Source organism: Chanos chanos, chromosome 5 (assembly GCF_902362185.1).
Source record: "Chanos chanos chromosome 5, fChaCha1.1, whole genome shotgun sequence".
NCBI lineage: Eukaryota > Metazoa > Chordata > Actinopteri > Gonorynchiformes > Chanidae > Chanos > Chanos chanos.
The window spans coordinates 53,222,923-53,237,922 of NC_044499.1; the positions used below are offsets into that span (position 1 = coordinate 53,222,923).

The 15,000-nt window shown below is 42.1% G+C and overlaps 1 protein-coding gene across 1 annotated transcript in view; it reads left to right on the top strand.

Moving 5' to 3' along the window:
- ablim1b (actin binding LIM protein 1b) overlaps positions 1-15,000 on the top strand; it is a 74,328-nt gene that overhangs the window by 40,146 nt on the left and 19,182 nt on the right. Inside the window, exon 11 of the mRNA XM_030773116.1 lies at positions 11,968-12,003. Coding sequence (XP_030628976.1) covers positions 11,968-12,003 — 36 coding nt within the window. The remainder of the gene's footprint in view (positions 1-11,967; positions 12,004-15,000) is intronic.

Consider the following 15,000-nt stretch of genomic DNA (forward strand, 5'->3'; position numbering starts at 1 on the left):
TGTGTGCATGTGTGTCATGTGTGTATATGTGTGTGTGTCATGTGAGTATTATATATATATATATATATATATATACACACACACACATATACAAACACATATACATGTATAGTCTCTGTGCATGTCATTACATGTCATGTATTGTGTGTGTCATTAAATGTTAACATGCTGTAACAGGGCCTGACTCCACTGTGTCTGTGTTGACAATATTATGGTGTGTTCGCTCTCTGCCCCCCTCCATAAAAACACACACTTGAGACAGTTGGGAACAGGGCTAACAAAACTAGGGCTGGGTATCCCTTAAGTTTTGTCGGGATCGGTGCTGATACCAGTAACTGGAATTCGGTGCTGGTGCCAAAACGATACTTTTTTCGGTACCTCATTACGCCCGTTGTTGTTGTAAGCCATTTTTTTCTACAATAACCAAAATTTTCATTTCATTTGATGAAATAAACCAACACTTCTCAGTTTCCACAGTGCAAAGTCTTCACTGTATTGACTGTATTGACTGTATTGTAACTCTATGTATTGAGGTCGCTGTATTGTATTGTAACCCTGTGTATTGAGGTATTGCGTTTTGAGGTACATATCACAGTGTGTGACGTCTGAATCAGTTCTGCTGAAGTGCAGTCAAACTGTGGATCTGTCTCCTCTTCCCCATCCCTGTCCGGGGATTCGCTCATCTTTCCCCCTCCCATAGTCCCATCTGTTCCAATCTTCCTGGTGTATTGTATGCAGTGCTGCACACTGTCAGCCAATCAGAACCTTTGGTGCATTTACAATGTCTGATATTTGTTTAATGTTCAAACCAGTTTTGCTCTGAGAGCAAAGCCTTAAATGAAAAAGACAACAGGGAGTCCTTATCACAAATTACCGAAACGAGACGCGGAATGGGTTAACAGATTTCAATATTCAGTAGTTCAGTAGTTCAGTCATTCGGTCAGTGCTTTAGAAGTCCCGAACGTGGATACCCAGCCCTAAACACAAGACCTCTAACACACAGAGCATCTAACTGACTATCAACACTTTACTTCCCTGTCTAATCAGACGATAGACTCTCGCTTACCAGTCCAATCAGCAAGCAGAGTTAACACCAATGTCACTGTGTCTTCGGTTATGTCTTATGTCTGTAAATGATGTGGTAGTGTGATTTGACTGAAAATGTGGAAAGAAACGAACATTTAAACAGGAATCTGGTCCATGGTAGAGACATCAGGTAGAGACATCAGACAGAGCAATCAACAGTTAGACTTCACACATTCACTGAGAATTCAAACTCAAAAAACAGACCTAGAATGAATCAAATGAATAAATTAGATGAATAAATGGATTAACCATTACTAATCACATTACTGCTTTGATTTTGGGGGTTTAAACTGATTGGTGGTTTTTTAATTTGTCTTCATCAGCCTCAGGCTGACTTTCCTTCTGATAATGAGAATGAGGCTGAACGCGCCGTTAAAGGCCATGGCTGCGGTAGCCTCTGTCACACACACCCACACACACACACACACACACACACAGCCTAACTCAACACACACCATCTCCCCATCACAGCAGTCTAACTCAACACACACCCAAGGCCGTAACCAGAGGAGGGTCAGGTGGGTCATCCGACCCCCCCACACCATGTGAACGTCCACATTTCTGCATCAACTCTTCTGTTCACAATAGGTCGGTAACCCTGAAGGTTTCGCCCCATGTCAGAGATTAGACTATTAAAAAGAATGCCTAGGCATAACCAGTTTGTCTCCCCTTCTATCAGTAGGCTACAGGAAAACACACAACATGCGCACACATTATCATGAGACTGTACATACTCATACACACTCATACACACTCATACACACTTATACACACTTATACTTATACACACTTATACTTATACACACTTATACACACTCATACTCATACACACTCATACACACTTATACACACTCATACACACTTATACACACTCATACACACTCATACTCACTCATACACACTCATACTCACTTATACACACTCATACACACTCATACACACTTATACACACTCATACACACTCATACTTATACACACTTACACTTATACACACTTACACTTATACACACTCATACACACTTACACTTATACACACTCATACACACTTATACTCATACACACTCATACTTATACACACTTATACTCATACACACTTATACACACTCATACTCATACACACTTATACACACTTATACTTATACACACTCATACTTATACACACTTATACTCATACACACTTATACTCATACACACTCATACACACTTATACTCATACACACTTATACTCATACACACTCATACACACTTATACACACTCATACTTATACACACTCATACACACTTATACACACTCATACTTATACACACTCATACACACTCATACACACTTATACTCATACACACTCATACACACTCATACACACTTATACACACTCACACTCATACACACTTATACACACTCATACACACTTATACACACTCATACACACTCATACACACTTATACTTATACACACTCATACACACTTATACACACTCATACACACTTATACACACTCATACACACTCATACACACTCATACACACTTATACTTATACACACGTCATAAAGAGGAAGCCCAGTTAGTCTATGCTGTGGGTCATAAAGAGGAAGCCCAGTTAGCCTATGCTATGGGTCATAAAGAGGAAGCCCAGTTAGCCTGTGCTATGGGTCATAAAGAGGAAGCCCAGTTAGCCTGTGCTATGGGTCATAAAGAGGAAGCCCAGTTAGCCTGTGCTATGGGTCATAAAGAGGAAGCCCAGTTAGCCTGTGCTGTGGGTCATAAAGAGGAAGCCCAGTTAGCCTATGCTGTGGGTCATAAAGAGGAAGCCCAGTTAGCCTATGCTGTGGGTCATAAAGAGGAAGCCCAGTTAGCCTGTGCTATGGGTCATAAAGAGGAAGCCCAGTTAGCCTATGCTATGGGTCATAAAGAGGAAGCCCAGTTAGTCTATGCTGTGGGTCATAAAGAGGAAGCCCAGTTAGCCTGTGCTGTGGGTCATAAAGAGGAAGCCCAGTTAGCCTATGCTGTGGGTCATAAAGAGGAAGCCCAGTTAGCCTGTGCTGTGGGTCATAAAGAGGAAGCCCAGAGGAAAGTAAAGAGGTCAGCTGGGCTGTCTCAGGATGTTGAGCAGCTCTTTGCTAAATCAAGGAAAGAGGGTAATGTTAATGGAGTGGAAAACATCCTCTTGCTCTCTATAGACTTGTATCGAGAAACAGTTTTCTAGCTTCACTTACGTTAAAGGGTAAATATGCCTAAAAATGGCTATGATTATAAAGCTCTCTGGTAATGTAGTTTTGAAATACATGTTTGAGTATGGTTCTGTAAGACTATCTGTGGTTGCACATACACACTAGAAAAGGTCCACATAATGGAACAAAGACCCACCCCTACCACCAAGCTGTGGCCCTGACACCATCTCCCCATCACAGCAGTCTAACCCTGCACCCCCTTTTCAATCCTAATTCTTCGCTCATTTTCGATTACAAAAGGACAAATGCCTTTAGACTCTGCATGACAGGTCTAGCTGAATTCTGCTGACTGTGGTAAGTACATATGCAGGTAACACTTAGCTTAGCGCTCTCTGTCCACAATGGCAGGGCCTACTGCAGGATCCCAGGCCTGTCTCTGCACCCCCCGCTACTGTCCCCTACTGACTGTGTATTAAACAGCTGTCTGTTATAAACGCACATGCCTTCTCTCTGTCGGAGAGCATATACTCCACAACCACTGAGTAACCTGCAGGGGCTGCGTGTCCTGGTGTGTGTGTGTGCGCGTGCATGTATGTGTGAGTAAATGTGTGTATGTGTGTGTGATAGGGTTGTGCATCTCTCCCTTATAAGACGATCCGATATGTATCTAGATACACTGGCTACGGTACGATTCAGGGATGATACATTTTAATATGGAACGATTTGGTGCAATGCGATATGATGCAATCTGATACAGTTCTTAACATTCGTTTAATGTAGACACTCATTTTCCATTATACATTGAAATAAGCCAGTTCCATAAAGTGGCATTGCTTACCTTCAAATAGACATATTTCACAAAAGACCAGAGAATCCCAAGTGTTTCTGTCATTTTATGGCACGGGAAAAAATGGAAGACAAATGTATCATTTCAGAATTCCATGTCATTGTGTTTATCACTTTTCCAGTAGACACAGTTAGACAAAAAAGACTTATTGTATGAACAAACAGACCTTACAAACGACCAGACTTTTGTCCAATTTTCTTTCCTTCTTGTTAAATCCAAATGTCTTTCAAACTTTAGATTTTACATTTGATGGTGCACTGTAAACCGTAACAGCGTTGTCAGACATGTTGCTCTTGTTTGTGTCTTGTTGTGTGTATGTGAGCATGTGTGTGTGTGTCTGTATATGTCTGTGTGTATGTGAGCTCTATGTAATGATAAAACTGTACCCATATAGTGAGGGGAATAATTTAGTCCTACTCAGATGGCAGGAAAGCTAGATCTGAGTGTCAACCTCCCTGACACAATTAGTTTCTGAACTACAAGTGGGCTTCAGGGTTTTTTAGCCTAAATGAATGTGTACCCACCTCACACCTTCCCACCCTCTCTCTCTAGCTAGCAGACAGAGTTGGTAGAATGGTAAACCAGAACAGTAACAAATTTATTCAAACTTAACCCAGCAGTTACTTTCCAGGACGAAAAACAAAAAAAAAAAAGAAAAAGAAAAGTTCACTGTGTCTCCAAACACATTGATATAGTAAAAGCTTAAATCAGATGAATCAATATATGCACCCTTCCTTTTCTCACACCGGTGGAGTTTCTTAGTAAGTTTCAAGGTGTCCTGGGACAGTGAAATAACCTTATTCCTATCCCGGGACAATAAAATAACCTCATTCCTATCCCGAACAGTAAAATAACCTTATTCCTCTGTCCCATAAGAAATATCCACCCTAAACTGCTTTTACTCTGCTTTTGAGGAACAAAGGTAAAGGCAGCATAAGGCTGCACTTCTAGAACGTGAACCTAAAGCCCTGATTACCCACTGAAAACCAGACTATTTGAATGTTAACTCGAAACCGGACTGCAAACTTACTCAATCTTCTCTTCCACCAAAACAACAAACGTTTTCACAACAGTACACTTCACAGTGGTACTGCACAGTCCATCATGCATTCAGCTGCACAGTTCGAATAAAGTTCGTAAATTTCTGCTCATTTAAACCGTCAACAGTGTCCGTTCCACTTATTGCCGAATGATAGCGCAGTGCCTCGTTGTACGTTGAGCAGTAGCCGAAAATCTTGTTTTAAAGATGAGCGCCCCCTTAAGCCCAGTGCTGAAGTGGATAAAGTCAAGTGGCAGGAAATGGGACTTCCAGTTTGGTAATGTAGGAGATGGCCACGCTGAGGGAAAGCTCCCGCATTTTTCATAATTCTATCTGAACCATTTACCTCATCTCATCGCATAAATTACACAATAACTGCACTTGCTTTCCAAATACCTTGGCCAACAACGTCGAGATAAAACGCCGTGATAAGCGAAAGGAGTTTGTGCTGCAACTCAGGCAGCTCCTGTGGCTAAGACTGCAGATCCACTAACTATTGCTAGCCTAGCGCAGGAGCTCGAGAAAAATCATGAAAGGCTGGCTGCAGAACTCAAAACATACCTCCTTACATTTTTGGAGACCTCCCTTGCACCTGTACGGACGACTCTAGACACCATCAGCGCCACATTGGGCACAACCAAAAGATAACAACCATGGAAAACACACTCACCAACCACAGTGATGAGCTAGCCGAGCTAACATCGAGAATGGATCAACTTGAAAAGGCAAACGCAGCCCTAGCGTCCAAAGTAGAGGACCTCGAAAATTGATCCAGACAACAGAATCTGAGAATGGTTGGCTCATCAGAGGGGACTGAAGGAAGTTCGCCGTCAGAATCCATCTCACAGCTCATCCACAAAGTCATCGGAACTGAGATTTTCCCGAAACCACCGGAACTGGACAGAGCACGCAGGACACCAGCTCCAAAGCCTACCCAGAGCGAACTTCCCCGGGCCATCGTCGTAAGATTCCACTGCTTTCAGGACAAGGAGCATGTGCTTGGCTGGGATGGGATGCACAAAGAGAACATACAGTTCAACAGTGACAGGATCCTGTTCCTCCTCGACATGAGTGAAAACTAGGCCAAGCAGCGGGCAGCTTTAAGAGGCATTAAGGCTAAACTCCACACTTTTACACTACGCCATCCAGCTCATCTCTGCATCACCCTTAATGGTCACAAACACCACTTTGACACCCCCACCGCAGCAGAAACATTCTATGAACAGATGAGGGAAAAGTAGGAGGTCAATGTCAATTAGTGCAGATGCCTAAAAAATGCTGTGGTCAACACTGGTCGGAAAGATGGCTTTTCATATTAAGAAGTTTAATGTTTACACTTCTGCTGTGTCTCTTAAGGACCTTATTTCAGTGGATGGGAAATTGCGGGCCACTGTGTCTTGAAACAGCTTTAACACAAAATGTCAACACCAGCCTATTTCAATACCCTCCTGCCTAAAGAAAGGGCCAGAAACACAGAAAAACTCAATCTGATTGGACTCCCTCAGTGTCCCTTTTCCATCCCAAAATCACTGTGGAAACTATTTATGTCATTATCACGAAATAACAAAACTTTGTTTTCTCGAGATAATAAAATTAATTTGGGACCCTATGGCCTTGTTTTGCTAGGAGAATGAAGCCAGAGGGCTCTTCCATTAGGAGGTTTACTGCTTAGTCTGAGCTAACTCTGAGTTTTCACTAAACCCTCTCTCTGGAATACCCCTCTGATCGAATCACCAGGTAGGTTAAGTTAGTCATTATTGTCATCTAAATTGCTAACTATCTTTCTAGTTATTATATTTAGTAGGATTCATGACTGAGCCCAATAATGATAGCATGACCTATCTGCATGTGAAACTGATTTCATGGAAATGTTAGAGGTTTAAGTGGTCAAGGGTGAAAGTCTTCCAACACATTAAGCTTCATAGGGCCAGTATTGTTCTTCTCCAGGAAACTCACCTTAAGTTAAGTGATCACACAAGGCTTAGGCGGCCATGGGTAGGACAGGTATTCCATTCATTACCTCATTCAAAGACTAGAGGAACCGCTATTCTGATTTCTAAGAAGCTTCTTTTTACCTGAAAAAATAATCCTTGATCGTAATGGGCGGTTCATCATTGTCTCCAGCAGACTCTTTCATATACCAGTTACATTAGTATGTGTATATGCCCCTAATTTCCATGGTGCCAAATTTATAACTATGCTTCTATCCTCTATCTCAAATACATATATATACACGTTATTTAATTCTTGGAGGAGATCTAAATTGTGTTATAAGCACCCAGCTGGACCGCTCTCTCACTCTGTTTACCACAATAGACAAGGCAGAAACAAAAGGATCTAACTGAGAAAATATCTGATATTGATAAGCAATATGTGATACATCCTACTCCAGATGTGTACCGACAAAAAGTGAACCTCCAAACTCAATTTGATTTTTCTGCCGCAGAGAGGGCAGAACAAATTATACTGAGGTCAAAAAGAACACGCCACAAATGCGGCGACAAAACCAGTCGCTCGCTGGTCCTTCAACTCAAACACCAATCGGCATCACGATACATCCCTCAGACCTATAACCAACCAACCAATCAGCATCACGATACATCCCTCAGACCTATAACCAACCAACCAATCAGCACCACGATACATCCCTCAGATCTATAACCAATCAAACCAGCTCACGACATGTCCCCTGGAAATCAATGCCCCTTATAAATCATACTACTCTAAACTTTATACATCATAACCCCCCAAAAGACTCAAACAGGGATGCATTCTTAAGTAATATTGAATTACCAACTGTTGACAAACAAACAAACGCCAGCTTAGAGCAGCCAGTAACCCTGGAAGAAATATATGACAGCGTCAGGGAAATGAACAGCGGCAAATCACAAGGACCAGGATGGGTTTACTTCAGAGTTTTACAAAAAAAAATTCTCAAAGTAATGAGCTCCATTCCTAATGGATATGTTTAATCATTGCCTATCCACTGCAACGCTGCCAAAGACTCCAACTGAGGCCTCAATCTCTGTCATTCTTCAAAAAGATGAGAATCCTGCAGAATGCAGCTCCTATAGACTTCTTTACTTTTAAATGTTGATGTTAAAATACTGGCAAAAGTCTTAGCAAGACGATTAGAAATATGTCTCCCTACAATCATTTGTGAAAGCCAAACAGGCGACATCAGAGGAAGACATCTATTCTAAAATATACGGCGTCTGCTGAATATAATTTCTGCTCCTTCTACAACCACAAAGCCTGAAGTAGCGCTTTCCCTGGATGCTGAAAAAGCCTTCGACGGGGTTGAATGGGGGTATTTGTTTAAATTACTGGAAAAATTTGGGTTTGGTAAGAATTTCATTTCCTGGGTCCACCTTCTTTATTCATCTCCTCAAGCCCGTGTTCACACATGTCGTCAGCACCCAACATGTTTCCCCCTGTCCCGCTGAACCCGCGGAGGCTGTCTGCTGTCAACATCGTTGTTTGTACTAGTTATTGAACTTTTAGCCATAATGCTGAAAACCTCAACATCTGCAGGGTATATGCTGGGGGGATATGGGGCATCGGGTTTCTCCGTATGCAGATGACCTGTTACTTTATATAACAGACCCTGCCAATTGTGCCAATAACTCAAATTCTGGATCATTTTGGAGTATTTTCAGGCTACAAAATTAATTTTCACAAAACTGTGTTTCTCGATATATTCTTCAGCCTAACAGTTTATACAGGGGCAGATACCCGATCATCTCTCACCCGAGAGTTTTAGTTATCTGGGATTAACATTACCCATTCATTTCTGACGCTACGTAAAAATAACTTTGACAAACTATTAAATAAAATCAAAGCAGACCTACAAAAATGGTCCAAATGACCACTGTCATTAGCTGGTAGAGTGCAAACTATAAAAATGGATGTGTTTCTGTTCCTTTTCCAGTGCCTTCCTCTCTTTCAGACAAAATCATTCTTCAAGGAACTCCATCAACTTGTTCTCCCACGTGTATGGGCAGGCAAGAAAAATTGCTCTACAGGTGGCAAGAGGGGATGGTGGGCCAGCCCTGCCTAATTTTAGGTTTGACTACTGGGCAGCAAATATACAAAGAATACTCAGTTGGCTGTACGAGAGTGAGCTGGACTGGTGTAAAATGGAATCCCTCTCCTGTCACACATTCTCACTTGCAGCTTTGATACGCTCTCCTTTGATACTATCTCAGCAGTAAATTATTCGTCAAATACAGTTGTTTTGTCAGCTTTGGAAATTTGGACACAGTTCCGCAAACACTTCAAATGATTCAGTTTCAGTCTCTTTGGCCCGCTATGCAATAACCATCTATTTTTACCATCTAAATTTGACTTTGGAATAACAAAGGTATCATATCACTCAGAGACCTGTTTTTGGATGGCACCTTTGATGACTTTGAAAGTCTGACCAGTAAATATAACCTGCCTCAAAGTGATCTCCAGTAAATATAACCTGCCTCAAAGTGATCTCCAGTAAATATAACCTGCCTCAAAGTCATCTCCAGGGTGGCAGTTATGTATCATTGCACTACATTCCCTCACTTGCCTCCTGAGGATTCACCAAACGTTTTAGAGCAACCAGAAAACCTGACCAGACTGAAATCTGACCTCCCTCCACTAACTCCATTCTCAGATCTGACCTCCCTCCACTATACAACTCCATTCTCAGATCTGACCTCCCTCCACTATACAACTCCATTTTCAGATCTGACCTCCCTCCACTATACAACTCCATTCTCAGATCTGACCTCCCTCCACTATACAACTCCATTCTCAGATCTGACCTCCCTCCACTATACAACTCCATTCTTAGATCTGACCTCCCTCCACTATAAAACTCCATTCTCAGATCTGACCTCCCTCCACTATACAACTCCATTCTTAGATCTGACCTCCCTCCACTATACAACTCCATTCTTAGATCTGACCTCCCCTCCATTTACCAAAATCAAGCATGAGTGGGAGGCTGAACTGGGAGTCCAGTTGTAAGACCCCTGGTGGGGGAAAAGCCAAATTACAGGTTAACTCTTCCTCCTCTTGTGCCCGTCTAACTCTTATACAGTTTAAAGTGCTCCGTAGAGTACACTTAAAGTAGCACAATTACTTTCCTGGCACTAGTGAGACCCGTAATGGATGTGTTTCTACCCCCTCTCATTAAGCCCATACCTTCTGGACATGTTCAAAATCATGTCAGAGGTCTTAGGTATAGATATTGCACCCTGTCCACTCATTGGCATTTTGGGGTAACCCTGACCCTTAACCACCCTGACCCTTAACCACCCTGACCCTTAACCACCCTAACCCTTAACTACCCTGACCCTTAACTACCCTGACCCTTAACTACCCTGACCCTTAACCACCCTGACCCTTAACCACCCTGACCCTTAACTACCCTGACCCTTAACCACCCTGACCCTTAACCACCCTAACCCTTAACCACCCTAACCCTTAACTACCCTGACCCTTAACTACCCTGACCCTTAACTACCCTGACCCTTAACCACCCTGACCCTTAACCACCCTGACCCTTAACCACCCTAACCCTTAACTACCCTGACCCTTAACCACCCTAACCCTTAACTACCCTGACCCTTAACTACCCTGACCCTTAACTACCCTGACCCTTAACCACCCTGACCCTTAACCACCCTGACCCTGACCTGACTAAAAAGAAGTTAAACAGCCTGTGCTTTGCCTCTCTCACCGTCTGTAGACGCATCCTCCTGCACTGGAAATCGCCCAGGCCTCCAGCAGAGTGCTGTTGGCAGACTGGTCTGATGTCACTCCTTATACTGGAAAAAATCAAAGTCTCTCTTAGAGGATCGACTAAGAAATTTTACATTACGTGGCAACCTTTCCTCTCATATTTTGATAAAGTGTCTACAGTTCCCATTGCTTAGAAATGCACTTTCCCATCACTTTGTATCCAACTGTGCTTCCGAAGTGTCGTCAAGTATGTGAATTCTTTAAGATGCTGAACATGTGTAATTATGTGTGCTAGCTATACACTATATATGCTGCGAAACACTATTTCATCTTGTAAAAAGTGGATCAACTGGGGGTAGGAGGGTGGGTGGCTTTTATTTTATTTTATTTTTATTTTACTTCTGTCTTCCTTTGTTCATCTGTTTGTATGTCTGCGTCTCTGCTTGAACAAATATAAAACTTGACATGTCTGTACTCACAGATCCTGTGTAAATATGCTATCATGTCCCAAAAAAACAAATTTATTTTAAAAAAAAAAGTGGAATAAGGGGGATACTCACAGTACTCAGAGGAGAAAGGGGAGGGAGAAACATCTAAACTTGCCCAACAGATTCACTGATGACGCCTCCCCTACTGCAGCACAGTCCGCTGTTCTCATGTCTCAGCAGTCTACACAAACTCACACAGCTCTGTCCTGCACCTTTTGTTACGTTATCACAATCAAACATCAACTAATCTTCCACACTCAAACTTTCACCGGCTTCCCTAGTTAGCCGCCATGTTCTTCTTCTCTCTGTTGTCACTCAAGTCCCGCCCTCTACCGCTGTTTTTTTTGTTTGTTTGTTATTAGGTTTACAGTTCTTGATGGTCACTGATTGGCTGATAAAGCGCTGACTTATTATTATAGGCAGTTTAATCCTTTACGAGTCGGTCAGTCTTATGTGACTCGCCACATCTACACAGATGAATGCTGAGTCAAAAAGCTATTTCTCTACCTGATAAAACTGTTTTGTTGTCTTTTGCCTTGATCATCATTCTCTCCCTGTTACTCTGTTATGTTTGGCTTCATTGCAACTGACAGAGAATTTTTCTCCCTCTTTTTCAGTCTCCGCGGACCCTGTCTCCAACGCCGTCTGCCGAGGTTTGACCATCATTTACATTCTCACAAATGTTACTCTTTGTGTTCTTGGATTAATCCTTGGTCTGTGTGTTCCTCTTCTCTGTGGCTGTGTGGTTGGTCAGGACAGGACAGGACAGGACCGTAATGGCCTGGAATGGACCAGTTTCTTCAGTGGGCTTAGTCATGAGATTATTCACTTACAGCATGGAATAATGGATGATTCTCTCTCTCTTTTGAATAAAAAGTGATTGTAGGCATTGTTAATGCCTGTCGTTTGGTGTGACTGTTAGAAAGGCCTGTGGTGTGTGTGTTGAGTTTTGTAGATATTCCATGTGTGCTGGCCATGGGCTGCTTTAGTTGGCTCTGAATCAGCATGTGGGCATCCATGCTGTCTGTTCTCTGTGTCCTGTGTGTGTGATAGGGTTTATGTTCTCTGTGTCCTGTGTGTGATAGGGTTTATATTCTCTGTGTCCTGTGTGTTAGGGTTTATATTCTCTGTGTCCATGCTGTCTGATCTCTGTGTCCTGTGTGTGTGATAGGGTTTATGTTCTCTGTGTCCTGTGTGTGTTAGGGTTTATATTCTCTGTGTCCTGTGTGTGTGTTAGGGTTTATATTCTCTGTGTCCATGCTGTCTGATCTCTGTGTCCTGTGTGTGTGATAGGGTTTATATTCACTGTGTCCTGTGTGTGTGATAGGGTTTATATTCTCTGTGTCCTGAGTGTGTGATAGGGTTTATATTCACTGTGTCCTGTGTGTGATAGGGTTTATATTCTCTGTGTCCTGTGTGTGATAGGGTTTATATTGTCTGTGTCCTGTGTGTGATAGGGCTTATATTCTCTGTGTCCTGTGTGTGATAGGGTTTATATTCTCTGTGTCCTGTGTGTGTGATAGGGTTTATATTCTCTGTGTCCTGTGTGTGTGATAGGATTTATATTCTCTGTGTCCTGTGTGTGTGATAGGGTTTATATTGTCTGTGTCCTGTGTGTGTGATAGGATTTATATTGTCTGTGTCCTGTGTGTGTGATAGGATTTATATTGTCTGTGTCCTGTGTGTGATAGGGTTTATATTCTCTGTGTCCTGTGTGTGATAGGGCTTATATTCTCTGTGTCCTGTGTGTGTGATAGGGTTTATATTCTCTGTGTCCTGTGTGTGTGATAGGGCTTATATTCTCTGTGTCCTGTGTGTGATAGGGCTTATATTCTCTGTGTCCTGTGTGTGTGATAGGGTTTATATTCTCTGTGTCCTGTGTGTGTGATAGGATTTATATTCACTGTGTCCTGTGTGTGTGATAGGATTTATATTCTCTGTGTCCTGTGTGTGTGATAGGGTTTATATTGTCTGTGTCCTGTGTGTGTGATAGGGTTTATATTCTCTGTGTCCTGTGTGTGTGATAGGGTTTATATTGTCTGTGTCCTGTGTGTGTGATAGGGTTTATATTGTCTGTGTCCTGTGTGTGTGATAGGGTTTATATTCACTGTGTCCTGTGTGTGTGATAGGATTTATATTCTCTGTGTCCTGTGTGTGATAGGATTTATATGCACTGTGTTCTGTGTGTGTGATAGGATTTATATTGTCTGTGTCCTGTGTGTGTGATAGGGTTTATATTGTCTGTGTCCTGTGTGTGTGATAGGGTTTATATTGTCTGTGTCCTGTGTGTGATAGGATTTATATTCTCTGTGTCCTGTGTGTGTTAGGGTTTATATTCTCTGTGTCCTGTGTGTGTGTTAGGGTTTATATTCTCTGTGTCCATGCTGTCTGATCTCTGTGTCCTGTGTGTGTGATAGGGTTTATATTCTCTGTGTCCTGTGTGTGATAGGGTTTATATTCTCTGTGTCCTGTGTGTGTGTTAGGGTTTATATTCTCTGTGTCCTGTGTGTGTGATAGGGTTTATATTGTCTGTGTCCTGTGTGTGTGATAGGGTTTATATTCTCTGTGTCCTGTGTGTGTGATAGGGTTTATATTGTCTGTGTCCTGTGTGTGTGATAGGGTTTATATTCACTGTGTCCTGTGTGTGTGATAGGGTTTATATTCACTGTGTCCTGTGTGTGATAGGGTTTATATTCTCTGTGTCCTGTGTGTGTGTTAGGGTTTATATTCTCTGTGTCCTGTGTGTGTGATAGGGTTTATATTGTCTGTGTCCTGTGTGTGTGATAGGGTTTATATTCACTGTGTCCTGTGTGTGATAGGGTTTATATTCTCTGTGTCCTGTGTGTGTGATAGGGTTTATATTCACTGTGTCCTGTTTGTGTGATAGGGTTTATATTCTCTGTGTCCTGTGTGTGATAGGGTTTATATTGTCTGTGTCCTGTGTGTGTGACAGGGTTTATATTCACTGTGTCCTGTGTGTGTGATAGGATTTATATTGTCTGTGTCTAGTGTGTGATAGGGTTTATATTGTCTGTGTCCTGTGTGTGATAGGGTTTATATTCTCTGTGTTCTGTGTGTGTGATAGGATTTATATTGTCTGTGTCCTGTGTGTGTGATAGGGTTTATATTGTCTGTGTCCTGTGTGTGATAGGGTTTATATTCACTGTGTCCTGTGTGTGATAGGGTTTATATTGTCTGTGTCCTGTGTGTGTGATAGGGTTTATATTGTCTGTGTCCTGTGTGTGTGATAGGGTTTATATTCACTGTGTCCTGTGTGTGATAGGGTTTATATTCTCTGTGTCCTGTGTGTGATAGGGTTTATATTGTCTGTGTCCTGTGTGTGATAGGGTTTATATTCTCTGTGTTCTGTGTGTGTGATAGGATTTATATTGTCTGTGTCCTGTGTGTGTGATAGGGTTTATATTGTCTGTGTCCTGTGTGTGATAGGGTTTATATTCACTGTGTCCTGTGTGTGTGATAGGGTTTATATTGTCTGTGTCCTGTGTGTGTGATAGGGTTTATATTCACTGTGTCCTGTGTGTGTGATAGGATTTATATTGTCTGTGTCCTGTGTGTGATAGGGTTTATATTGTCTGTGTCCTGTGTGTGATAGGGTTTATATTCACTGTGTCCTGTGTGTGTGATAGGGT